General features: G+C 39.1%; 1 protein-coding gene across 1 annotated transcript; it reads right to left on the reverse strand.

Moving 5' to 3' along the window:
* Positions 1-11,639: 11,639 nt before the first annotated feature.
* LOC107798012 (putative mitochondrial protein AtMg01250) lies at positions 11,640-11,999 on the reverse strand. The gene has a single exon (XM_016620938.2). The coding sequence runs from the start codon at positions 11,997-11,999 to the stop codon at positions 11,640-11,642; it is 360 nt and encodes a 119-aa protein (XP_016476424.2).
* Positions 12,000-12,208: the final 209 nt, after the last annotated feature.

A 12,208-nucleotide genomic window follows, 5' to 3' on the forward strand; every position in this document is an offset into this window, starting at 1 on the left:
GCTCTGAAATATCCAATCTCACAAGTCAGTTAGCCAAGGATTAAATATCCAAAGCTAATGGCCTCTCCTCTGCTGCAATAAAAGCCAAACTACCCATACTCTCCACCTTTCTATTTAAGGCGTCTGCAACTACATTTGCTTTGCCTGCATGATACAGGATAGTGATATCATAATCTTTCAATAACTTCAACCATCTGCCTGCCTCAAATTTAGGTCCCTCAGCTTGAACAAATGCTGCAAGCTACGATGGTCAGTGTAAACCTCACAAGACAGCCCATAAAGATAATGCCTTCAAATCTTAAGAGCGTAAACAATCGCAGCTAACTCCAAATCATGCACCGGATAATTCTTCTCGTGGGACTTCAGCTGACGTGAAGCATATGCAATAACTTGCCCTTCCTCCATCAATACACAACCCAAGCCAATGCGTGAAGCATCAAAATACACTGTATACATCCCCGAACCGGAAGGAAACACTAACATTGGTGTTGTGGCCAATGCTATCTTGAGCTTCTGAAAGCTCACCTCACAATCATCGGACCATCAGAACGGAGCACCCTTTTGGGTTAATTTGGTCAAAGGTGCTACAATAGATGAAAATCCCTCCACGAATCGACGATAATAACCTGCTAAACCTAGAAAACTCCTGATCTCAGTCGCCGAAGTGGGACGATGCCAATTTTGAACTGCCTCAATCTTTTTGGGATCAACCTTAATACCCTCGCCCGATATAATATGCCCCAAAAATGTTATAGAATTTAGCCAAAACTCATATTTGAAGAACTTAGCATATAGCTTTTGTTCCCGCAAGGTTTGAAACACCACTCTCATATGCTGCTCGTGATCTTCCTTGTTGTGCGAGTAGATCAAAATATCATCAATAAAAACAATGACAAACGAATCAATATATGGCCTGAATACCCTGTTCATCAGATCCATAAACGCTGCCGGGGCGCTAGTCAAATCGAAGTACATAACCAAAAACTCATAATTTCCATATCTAGTCCGGAAAGCAGTCTTCGGAACATCCAAATCCCGAATCTTCAACGGATGGTACCCCAACCTCAAGTCGATCTTAGAGAACACCCTAGTACCCTGCAACTGGTCAAATAGATCATCAATATGTGGCAACGGGTACTTGTTCTTAATTGTGACTTTGTTCAATTGTCGATAATCGATACACATCTGCATAGTACCATCCTTCTTCTTCACAAATAATACTGGTGCACCCCAAGGCGATACACTCGGTCTAACGAACCCTTTGGCTAGTAACTCTTCAAGCTGTTCTTTCAATTCCTTCAATTCTTTTGCAGCCATACGATACGGTGGGATAGATATAGGCTGGGTATCTGGAGCCAAATCAATACATAAATCAATATCACGATCAGGTGGCATGCCTGGAAGATCTAAAGGAAATACATTGGAGAATTCCTGAACTACAAGCACTGAATCAATAGTCGGAGTCTCTACAGTAGTATACCGAACATAGGCTAGATAAGCTAAACAACCCTTCTCAACCATGTGTTGAGCCTTCATAAAAGAAATAACCCGATTAGATGCACAAATAGACGAACCCTTCCACTCCAACCTAGGTAATTCTGGAATAGCCAAGGTAACAGTCTTGGCATGGCAATCTAGGATGGCATGATATGGAGATAACCAGTCCATGCCCAGGATGATTTCAAAGTCAGTCATCTTAAGCAATAGGAGATCTGCTCTAGTTTCATAACCACAGAATGTAATAATACAGGACCGGTAGATCCGATTCACAACAATCGAATCGCCTACAGGAGTTGACACATAAACAGGAGTATTCAAGGACTCATGAGAAACACCCAGGAAATGAGCAAATAGAGACGACACATAGGAATATGTAGACCCTGGATCAAATAATACGGAGGCATCTTTGCCGCAAACAAAAATAATACCTGTAATCACGGCATCTGAGGCCTCTGCATCTAGTCTGGCTGGAAAAGCATATAACCGAGCTGGATTGCCAACTAGCTGGCCTCCGCCTAGATGACCTCCACCTCTAGGACGACCCCTACCCACCTGTTCTCCACCTCTTGGTGGTCGGACGACTGGTGGAGCCAGTGGTGTGGTAATCATAGGCTGCTGACCCTGCTGCATTGGTCTACCCCGAAGCCTGGGAAAGAATCTCCGCATGTGACTGGGATCCCCACACTCGTAACAACTCTTCGGTGCGATAGCCTGCTGACTAAGAGTCTGGCCTTGGTGACATGAATACCCACTGGAAGAACCCTGAATAGCTGGTGGGTGATAAGAACTCTCTGGCATGGCACTGAAATAAGGTCGCACTGGAGGACCAAGGGGAGTCAGTGGTGCTGGATATGGGGGTCTGCTGGACTGCCCTCTTACGAACTGACCTCTGCCCCCAGACGGAGCACCTATGAACTCTCCAGAATATCTAAACCGCTTATCTCTCATAACCTGCTCTCGGCTACGCTGACGCAAACCCCCAATCCTCCGGGCTATCTCCACGACTAGCTCATAAGAAGTACCCATCTCAACCTCTCAAGCCATAGTGGCCTGAATGCCAGTATGTAAACCCTCAACAAACCTCTGCACTCTCTCCGCCTCAGTAGGGAGTATCATAAATGCATGGCGAGATAACTCAGAGAACCTCGCCTTGTAATCGGTCACTACATCTGACCTTGCTGGAGCTGCTCAAACTGAAACCGCAACTCTTCCATCTGGGAGGGTGGAATAAACCTATCCAAGAAAATACGGATGAACCTATCCCAAGTCATGGGAGGAGAATCTGCTGGTCTGCCAAGAAGATAAGACTTCCACCATTTACAGGCTCTGCCCTCTAGCTGAAAAGTAGCAAAAGTCTACCCCATAAGACTCCAATATGCGCACGTTGTACAGTCTTTCCCTGCATCGATCAATGAAGTCATGTGGATCCTCATGCCGCTCACCCCCAAAGAGAGTAGGATGTAGTCTAGTCCATCTGTCCAATAGCTTATGTAGCTCAGCGGTCGCAGCTGGTCTGGGCTCAAGTGTAGCTGCTGCCACTGGCTGGGCTCTACCCACGGGTAGTGCACCCTGGGTCTGATATACAGTAGTTGCCTGCCCATGAGCCTATGCGGTAGGGGTCTGGGCTCCCCCGCCCACCTGAGATGTGGCTGGGTCTGCCGAAAATAAACCGGCCTGAGCCATAGTGTCCATGAACCGCAGTATACGGCAATGACTTCCTAGAATCCCGGTGCAGGCGTAAAATCCACCGGAGCTGGCTCTGCCACGGGCACCTCGCCATGTTCTTCAATAATGGGATCCTCTGTCAGACCCACTAGTGGCATAACTGGAACAATCCTGGGACGTCCTTGTCTCCTACCACGGGCTGTAGCCCTCCCTCGGCCTCTAGCAACTGGGGGAGTAGCTCTTCCCTGGTCTGGAACCTCATTAGAGCGCATTCCCACCATCTGTGAGAGAATAAGAGAAGGATATTTAGTATTACATCAATTTCACGATAGAATATGAAGAAAGGTAGTTTCCTAACACCCTATAGCCTCTCAAAGATAAGTACAGACGTCTCCGTACCGATCCGCAAGACTCTATTAGGTCTGCTCATAACTTATGAGACCTACGTGAACCTAGTGCTCTGATACCATGTTGTCACGACCCAATTTCACCTATAGTCGTGATGGCGCCCAACACTACAGCTAGGCAAGCCGACTAGTAATTTAAACACATATTCAATCCTTTTAAATTTAACCGAGTAATTAAACTCTTCTTACTTGCAGGAATTTAGACAATATGAAAAGATTTGGTAAATTAAATAACCAAGAACAGAATTAAATCCAACATTCTACTAGTGTATGTGCCAAGACCTGGTGTCACAAGTGTATGAGTATCTAGTAGATTATACAAAAAATTTAAATACTATCTGAAATAAAATAGACAGAATAAAATTTCAAGAAGAGGCACTAGTTGCTGCAGAACAACTCAGAAAGGCAGCTCACCACTAAGCCTCTGGATAATGTAGATGCGCTCCGATAGGTCCTACTATAGCACCTGCCTCAGGTCCTGCACAAAAAGTGCAGCAAGTGTAGCATGAGTATGTAAACAACGTGTACCCAGTAAGTATCAAGCCTAATCTCGAAGAGGTAGTGACGAGAGGTCGACTTTGAAACTCACTAAGGGTCAATAATAATAAATAAAGTAAAAATAAAATTATTTAAATCAACATGATTTATAGGATTAAGACTAATTTTCTCTAACCAACAGAAATAATTAAATTCCCTCAAATGGAATAATTTCCAATTTATTAATTAACTTCACAAGCTGCAATAATTAGCAAAGTATTGTGTAATTATTATTATTAGGCACGATGTCTGCCGAGGTCGTACGGCCCGATCTAGAGTGTCCTGTACACTGCCGAGGAACGTTCGGCGCGATCCATAGATGCATCTATACTATCGAGGCGTTCGGACCGCTCCACAAGAAAGGAAGATATTTTCTTATGTACCTCCGGAATTAGAGTATATTTATTAAAAGATTAATACGAGAGGATTCACAATTCCTTTTAACAATTAATAATTTATACAGAAATTCAAGTATATGAGATTTTAATCTTTTACTATTTTCTCTAACAACTCACAATATGGTTCCAATAATTAATTAAATAAAGGATACAATTATCACATGTAATTCATGATTTAAGTCCTAAATTACCCGGACTTTAGCATAAATAGTAGCTACGTACAGACTCTCGTCACCTCGTGCGTACATAGCCCCCGCAATTAGCAACAATGATTAATTTAAATCACCTATGGGGTAAATTTCCCCCTTACAAGGTTAGATAAAAGAGTTACCTCGACTTTCTCCAATTTAATTCACTAGTAAGCCTTTTCCTCGATTATCCAACTCTGAATGGCTCGAATCTAGCCAAAACAATTCGATACTGTCAACAAAAATTATAGGAATCAATTTCATAAGAAAATATTATATTTTTCAATAAAAATCCGAAATTAACTCAAAATTTCGTCTGTAGGGCCCATGTCTCGGAATCCGACGAAAGTTACGAAATATGAACGCCCATTCAACCACGAGTCTACCCACACCAAAATTACTAAATTCCGATAACAATTCGGCTCTCAAATCCTCAAATCTATCCAAGAGGGTTTTCAAACTTTTCCAACTTAATTCACCAATTACATGATAAAAAGAGTGATGGATTCGGGTAATTTAACCAATATTGAGTTAAGAGCACTTACCCCATTGTTTTCTCTAAAAAGCTTCCAAATTTCGCCTCTATCCGAGCTCCAAATCGGTAAAAATGGAACTTAAACTCTCTGCCTAGTGATTTCTTCTACACGATCGCGAACTTTCTCACGCGATTGCGTAGCACAAATTTGTATTTCCCAAAAATAACCCTATGCGATCGCGAACTTGTCCACGCTATCGCGAAGTTCAAACTTACAGGCCTACGCAATCGCAAACCATTTCACGCGATCGCGAAGCACAAACACGTGGTCTCCCCTTCTGCTCTACTTACTCTACGCGAACACGACCTTCTTCACGCGTTCGCGAATACCTAACTCCCACACCTATGCGATCGCGGCCCTATTCACGCTATCGCGAATTACAAAATATCACTGCCTCAAACAAGCCTATGCGATCGCAAACCATTTCACGCGATTGCGTAGAAAAAATTCACCTCTGCCCCAAATTAGCTTATGCGATCGGGTCCCCATCTTCGCGATAGCGAAGAAGGTCTGAAACACCAGCAAACAGCAGTGCCAAAATGAAGGAAAATAATCTGAATACCATCCGAAACACACCCGAGCCCCTCACGACCTCAACCAAATATACCAACAAGTCCTAAAACATCATACGAACTTAGTCGAGCCTTCAAATCACATTCAACAACGCTAAAACCACGAATCATACCCCAATTTAAGCCTAATGAACTTTGAAATTTCAAGTTCCACGAACGACAACGAAACTTATCAAATCACGTCCGATTGACCTCAAATTTTGCACACAAGTCATAAATGACATAACAAAGCTATGAAAATTTTCGGAACTGGATTCCGACTCCGATATCAAAAAGTCCACTCCCCGGTCAAACTTCCAAACTTAAATTCCTATTTTAGCCATTTCAAACCTAATTTAACTACGGACTTCCAAATAAAATTCCGAACACGCTCCTAAGTCCAAAATCATCATATGGAGCTGTTGGAGTCATAAAAATTTTATTCTGGGGTCATTTTCTAAAAATATTGACCGAAGTCAAACTTAGCATTTTAAGGCCAACTTAAGGAACCAAGTGCTCCGATTTCAACTCGAACACTTCCAAATCCCGAGCCAACCATCCCCGCAAGTCATAAATTAATCAAAGCACATACAGGGAGTTTTATTTAGGGGAACGGGGTTCTAAAAGTCAAAATGACCGATTGGGTCATTACAGATATTGGTACTATATAATTTATTTACAGCATAACTACAATTATTTCTACAACAACTATACAAAAATACATAATCTATTCAATTTAGCAGTATTGTTAGGAAAGGCTGAAAGAAATAAATAAACCCAGTATTTGAACAAAATAACTACAAACCAATTCCATTAAGAGTTGAAATCTGTTTAGCAAACATTCATTATATGAGACAATCTTTATTCAAATTAGTAACACAATTACACTACAACTATAATTCTCCAGAACATAACAAATATAACTTTTTATGTCTTAAAGGACAGATTATCATCAATAGTACTCAGTAAAAAAAACTTTAAACTGCATCAATTTTTATTTCCTTTTGGGAGCATTCCTACAAGATCTTTTGTTATGCCCTTCTAGTCCGCAGTTGCCACATGAAACCTTGTAATATTTTGCATTTACTTCATCATATGATTTGTATCTTTGTTTTTGAGGTCTCTCTGACTGCCTTTTACCGGTAGGTGGCTTTATAACTTCTTCAGCTATATGTTGTGGCACATTCCATTTGCTTTTATTAGGCAGCGGGTCTACTAGTATTTCATAAGTCTGTTGAAGGCTATCCCTCATGTAATAAGGAGAACAATAGTTTTCATAAGACTCGTTCATGTGCCTCAAAGCCGCCAAAGCATGTGCACAAGAAAGTTCATCAAGGTAGAATTGTCCATAACTACATCTCTTGTTTTGAAGGCAAACAATGAAATGCTTCACACCATCTATCACAATATGGATGTAATTTGTTGAAGCCCTCACCTACAATTTCATTACAAACACACAACAAGTTATCAGCAACGGATACAAAATAAAATAACTACAATTATACAACAACTTTTCTACAATTAATAGTATATATTTAGTTTGATGGAATCAATGATCTCATATTATTGGCTTTAGCTTACTCTCATCTTCTGCGATAATGTCATGTTGTCCTCCAGCTCTTTGTTGTATTTTTTCCCAAGGTATGTGAACGTACCATTTTCATTCAATAACTTTTCATTAGTCGAACGTTCAAGAAGAGTCCTCATGTACTTTAATAGTTCTACTACGGGTAGCTCTCTTGCATCTTTGGTTACCGCATTCAATGACTCTGTAATATTTGATGTCATCGTCCATATTCCGTTCACCGTAGCATGTACCCGAGACCATCCGTGATAGCCAATATCGGGTAGGTATGCTTTAACACGTGTGTCGATCTCTTCAATATTTGATATTCTTTCATTAAATTCATCAAGCGTGTATGATCGTGCCATGGCAAAGTATAATTCGCTTAACTTTAGATGACCCTTCTTGAACTCTAACCTTACATTTGTCCAAATATGCCACATGCAAGCATAATGTGGCATGCCAGTATAACCAGTAGATGTTGCCTTCAAGATACTCTCATCCCAGTCCAAAACAACACTCATATTTGATTTTTTACCATATGCATGTTTGAATTGCTCAAAAAACCACCTCCATGATGTGTAATTTTCTGAATCAACAACGGGGTATGCTAGTGGTAATATGCTACCTATCACACAGGTGACAAACAGAAATTCAATTTCTGTAATAAAACTTGAGAATATAAAAAATACAATCTCAAAAACAACTATATAACAATATTTTTATAATTAATCTACATTACCTGTTGCATCCATTGTGCTAGTTGTTAGCATGATTCCCCTATATGTTGACTTCAAGAAGGTTCCATCAACTACAACAACTGGCATACAATGCTCCCAACCCTTGATGTACGTAATAAGTGCAATAAATGCATACAAGAAACCGTCATCTTCAGTCTTCTGCAATTTCAATACCGACCCCAGATAAGTCTTCTCCAGAATATATAAATAACTCGGCAAGAGACTGTAGGAATCAGCAAGATGACCTCTCAAAAATTCCAAAGCCTTTTCCTTTTCTCTCCAAGCTTACATGTATGTACGTTCAAACCATGATCTGACAACATGTTAGTTTGTACGTCTTTTGGTGTGTATATTGTCTTAGATCCGCGTATTTTGGCATCTCCATGTTTCCAACTACCATGGCAGTAGGTTTGCGTTGTATGCATGTGTTGTCCATCAAAGTGCATGTGTGCAAGCTGTTGAGTTTTCAAACCTTAAACAATGTTGATTCATTTATGCTGGTAGACTTGAAGTACCACATATAATTGTCCCCAACACATACGAGGCAATAGCTACAGAATAAAAATAATTCAAAAAATATTATGCAAATTGTTGCTACAAAATACGAGGTTGTTAATGCACAAAAACTTATCTTAAACAATTTATATACAAAACAACTACAACTTATACACAATATGAATTTGACAAATAAAATGTTCCTACCTTCTTGAACTAAACCTTTTCACCCTAAATTGGAACTTATTCATGATAGAATAGTGCTTCATTGCACTGACAATTATTTGCTTGTCTTGGTAAACTTGGCCTACTTCAATTACATTTGTCATATGTTATATTATGATGATACTTTCATATTTCACAATTGCCGGAGATGTTTGCATATCAATCAACTTCATTGTTCCTGATACTTCTCCAATTTTGTTACTATTGCTTGACAATTGTACCACGTTAGTATTACGATAAACAGAAGAACCTGCACTCAATTAAAAGTATAGTAATTCAGACCTCTGTATATTCATGTGTTCAGTATTTGATAGAATGCTTGTAGAGACATAACAATTGAACTGCATTTGTTATGTAGTAAAATTATAGATAACTTGTAGTAAAATTATAAAATACTTGAAATTGAAAAAACATCAGAACTGGAAAAACAGAGCAAACCTGCAATTGTGCTCGCATTCGACATACTGCATTCCAAATAGAAATCACGTACTATTATACACAACGGATACATTCCTAAGTTTTTATTTTCCTTTTTCGTTTCCATATACACTCGAACTCCCATATCGCTCCGAATTCTTATTAGAGGACAACATTAATTGACAGTGTATTTGATTTTGATAATTTTTGCGGAGGTATCGATTATTAGATGCTCTGCAATTATGGAATTCAATTGACTATAATTTGAATCGTCATTGACTACAATTCCGTCAACATCAAAATCTTTGTATCTCCCAACGCTATCCCACCGACCATTAAGCTAAAACATAATCGTTAATTTTGATATTATGTTGGAAAATTCAATTCAGTTGTAGCTAATTATTTTCAATTGTTTTGTTCAAAACCTTTGTTTATGGAAAACCAGAGAAAATCAAAGAATAGAAGGATACTATAAATATGTTGCCTTGATTATGATGCGATGATAACCAGTGAAAATCTGCGTAATAGAAGAATTCTACAAGTATGTTGCCTTGATTATGGTGCGATGATTGCGTCAGTAAAATCTCTAAGCGATCCAAAAATCTCACGTCTAAATAAGAAAGACTATCACAGAAAGGATTTTAGTTTAAACAAATGTATATATTTTGTAGCTAAATCGTGTTTAGGTCGCGTAAATTCAAAAACATGGACATTTTTTATAATAAGGTTTCAAATAGTATATAGGAACGAAACAATCCCTAATGTAAACCCAATGAATATTGGAAGGCCTTAATTAGGTTGCCGTTGTCAAACCCATCAAATTTTTTTTTTTTTGCATTGTTTGTCTTCTAATGAACTAACACACTAAACAATTTCCTATATCAATACCCTAGATTGTATAAACAGGTGACAGCATAAGGTATGAGCTTGGTCCCGCTTATTTTCACCTTTAAATTAGATCTAAAGTCCTTTATAATCCACTAATTAACATGTGGCCTATTTATTTATTTTTTGGTAATAAATGTGAAATTGTATTACCAGTCCGTCAAACAAATTCAGATTTACAAAGAGAGAGCACTTTACCTGATGATTCCAGGAAAAGCCTCAGTAAAAGAAAAAAATTCAAACAAATTAACTCATCTACGACATCCAGTATCTACCACTAGCTACATAGCCTATGTATTATGTATTTAGCCTTCCTAGATCGTTTTGAATTCTTTATCATGTCCACTCTTTCTCTAATTTCACTTTGAATCTGTTGCACTATGATATTACTCTGTACAATAGAGTCCCTAAACATCTTCCATTTTTTTGCCTGCCAAATCTGGTATAAACCTGCTCCATACACTGTTGCGATAATGCTCTTCTTCATCATACTCCATCTCCTACCCTCTATTCTGCTTAAGGATTGTAGAGCATCCTGCTGCTGAAGTCTGGTACCACTCCATTGGTTCAACATCTCCCACAGCTGCGTAGACCATACATAATTAGAAAAAAGATGTATAGCATTCTCCATTCTAGCTCCGTCACATAGTACACACGTAGTATTTTCACATTGTAGTCCCATTGTCAACCTCCTTTCCTTTGTCAATAGCCTACCTTGAACAGCCAACCACAGGATGAACCTATGGTTTGGTAGACTGATTTTGTTCCACACTAACTCTGCAATTTCTATTTTTGGTATGTCCCCAATCAGTTTTAGGTATCCTTGCATGATTGAATATTTACCATTTGCATTCATACTATATCTTCCATCCCTATACCAGTTCACCATGCAAAACTTCAGTTTGTGTAGCCTCTTCCAATACCAACTACTATCATCCTGAGGTATGTGATTCCATAAATCCACTCCATTGTTCATATAGAGACAATTTACCCATTTTACCCATAGGTTATCAGCGTTTTCCATAATCAACCAAATCGTTTTACCTACAGAAGCTTTATTCCAGTTCTTACATCCTTTTACATTTAAACCACCCTCCTTCTTAGGTTTGCAAATTTTCTCCCATGAAACTAAAGATAATTTCTTTTTCTCTTCTGAGCTTCCCCATAAAAACTCCATGCACTTCCTATCTACCTCGTTCAACACACTTTGATGCAACACAAATACTACACCCCAAAAATTATGAACTGAGAATAGCACAGAATTTATTACCTGTAGCTTCCCAGCATATGATAGATGTCTTGAAGAATTTGCCCTAATTTTCTCTGTAATCTTGACAATCAATTGGAGATACTCCATTTTATTCCACTTTTCGGGGGATAGGGGAAGGCCCAGGTATCTGATAGGGAAATTTCCCAGGGTGAAGCCAGTCATTTGAACTATTCTTGCTTTTGTCTCCTTGTCAACTCTTGTTATGAATATGTGTGATTTGTCAATGTTGGCCACTAGCCCAAATGCCTCTGAAAAGTGGTTTTATGCTTCCATGACCCTCTTCACTGAGCTATCATTTGCTTTATAGAAGATCATTAGATCATCAGCAAAAACCAAATGTGTAAGCTTCTGTCTTTTACACAATGGGTGATGTCTGAAGTCTGGTAGCTGGCTCATCCTATTTAGAATTCTTGAGAGGTACTCCATGACCATGACAAATAACAATGGAGAGATTGGGTCCCCTTGACGCAGGCCCCTCTTCCCTTCAAAATACCCATGCCCTGTACCACTCACTTTGACTGAAAAAGTAGTAGTGGTCACACATGTCATAACTAGCTGTGTGAAGCTGCTCGGAAAACCAAATCCTAGCATCATCTCTGCTAAGAAATCCCATCTAACCATGTCATAGGCCTTCTGTGATGACCCAAAAAGTCATCTTTAAATTTAATAATTAATTCTATATTCTAAGACCTCAAAAAGCACTATTTATCATTCCTCAACTTGCATGCACAGTCCGTATAATTTTTCAAAAAGTTTTTATGTGAAAAATAGATTAAAATGTGAATTAGAGCCTTAAAAACTCAACTAAGTTGACTTTCATCAACATTTTG

The sequence above is a fragment of the Nicotiana tabacum genome, chromosome 15 (assembly GCF_000715075.1).
Source record: "Nicotiana tabacum cultivar K326 chromosome 15, ASM71507v2, whole genome shotgun sequence".
Taxonomy (NCBI): domain Eukaryota; kingdom Viridiplantae; phylum Streptophyta; class Magnoliopsida; order Solanales; family Solanaceae; genus Nicotiana; species Nicotiana tabacum.

Excerpts from the sequence above, each read along its gene's own strand:
- LOC107798012 (XM_016620938.2), bottom strand. The coding sequence starts at position 11,999 with ATGGTTAGATGGGATTTCTTAGCAGAGATGATGCTAGGATTTGGTTTT.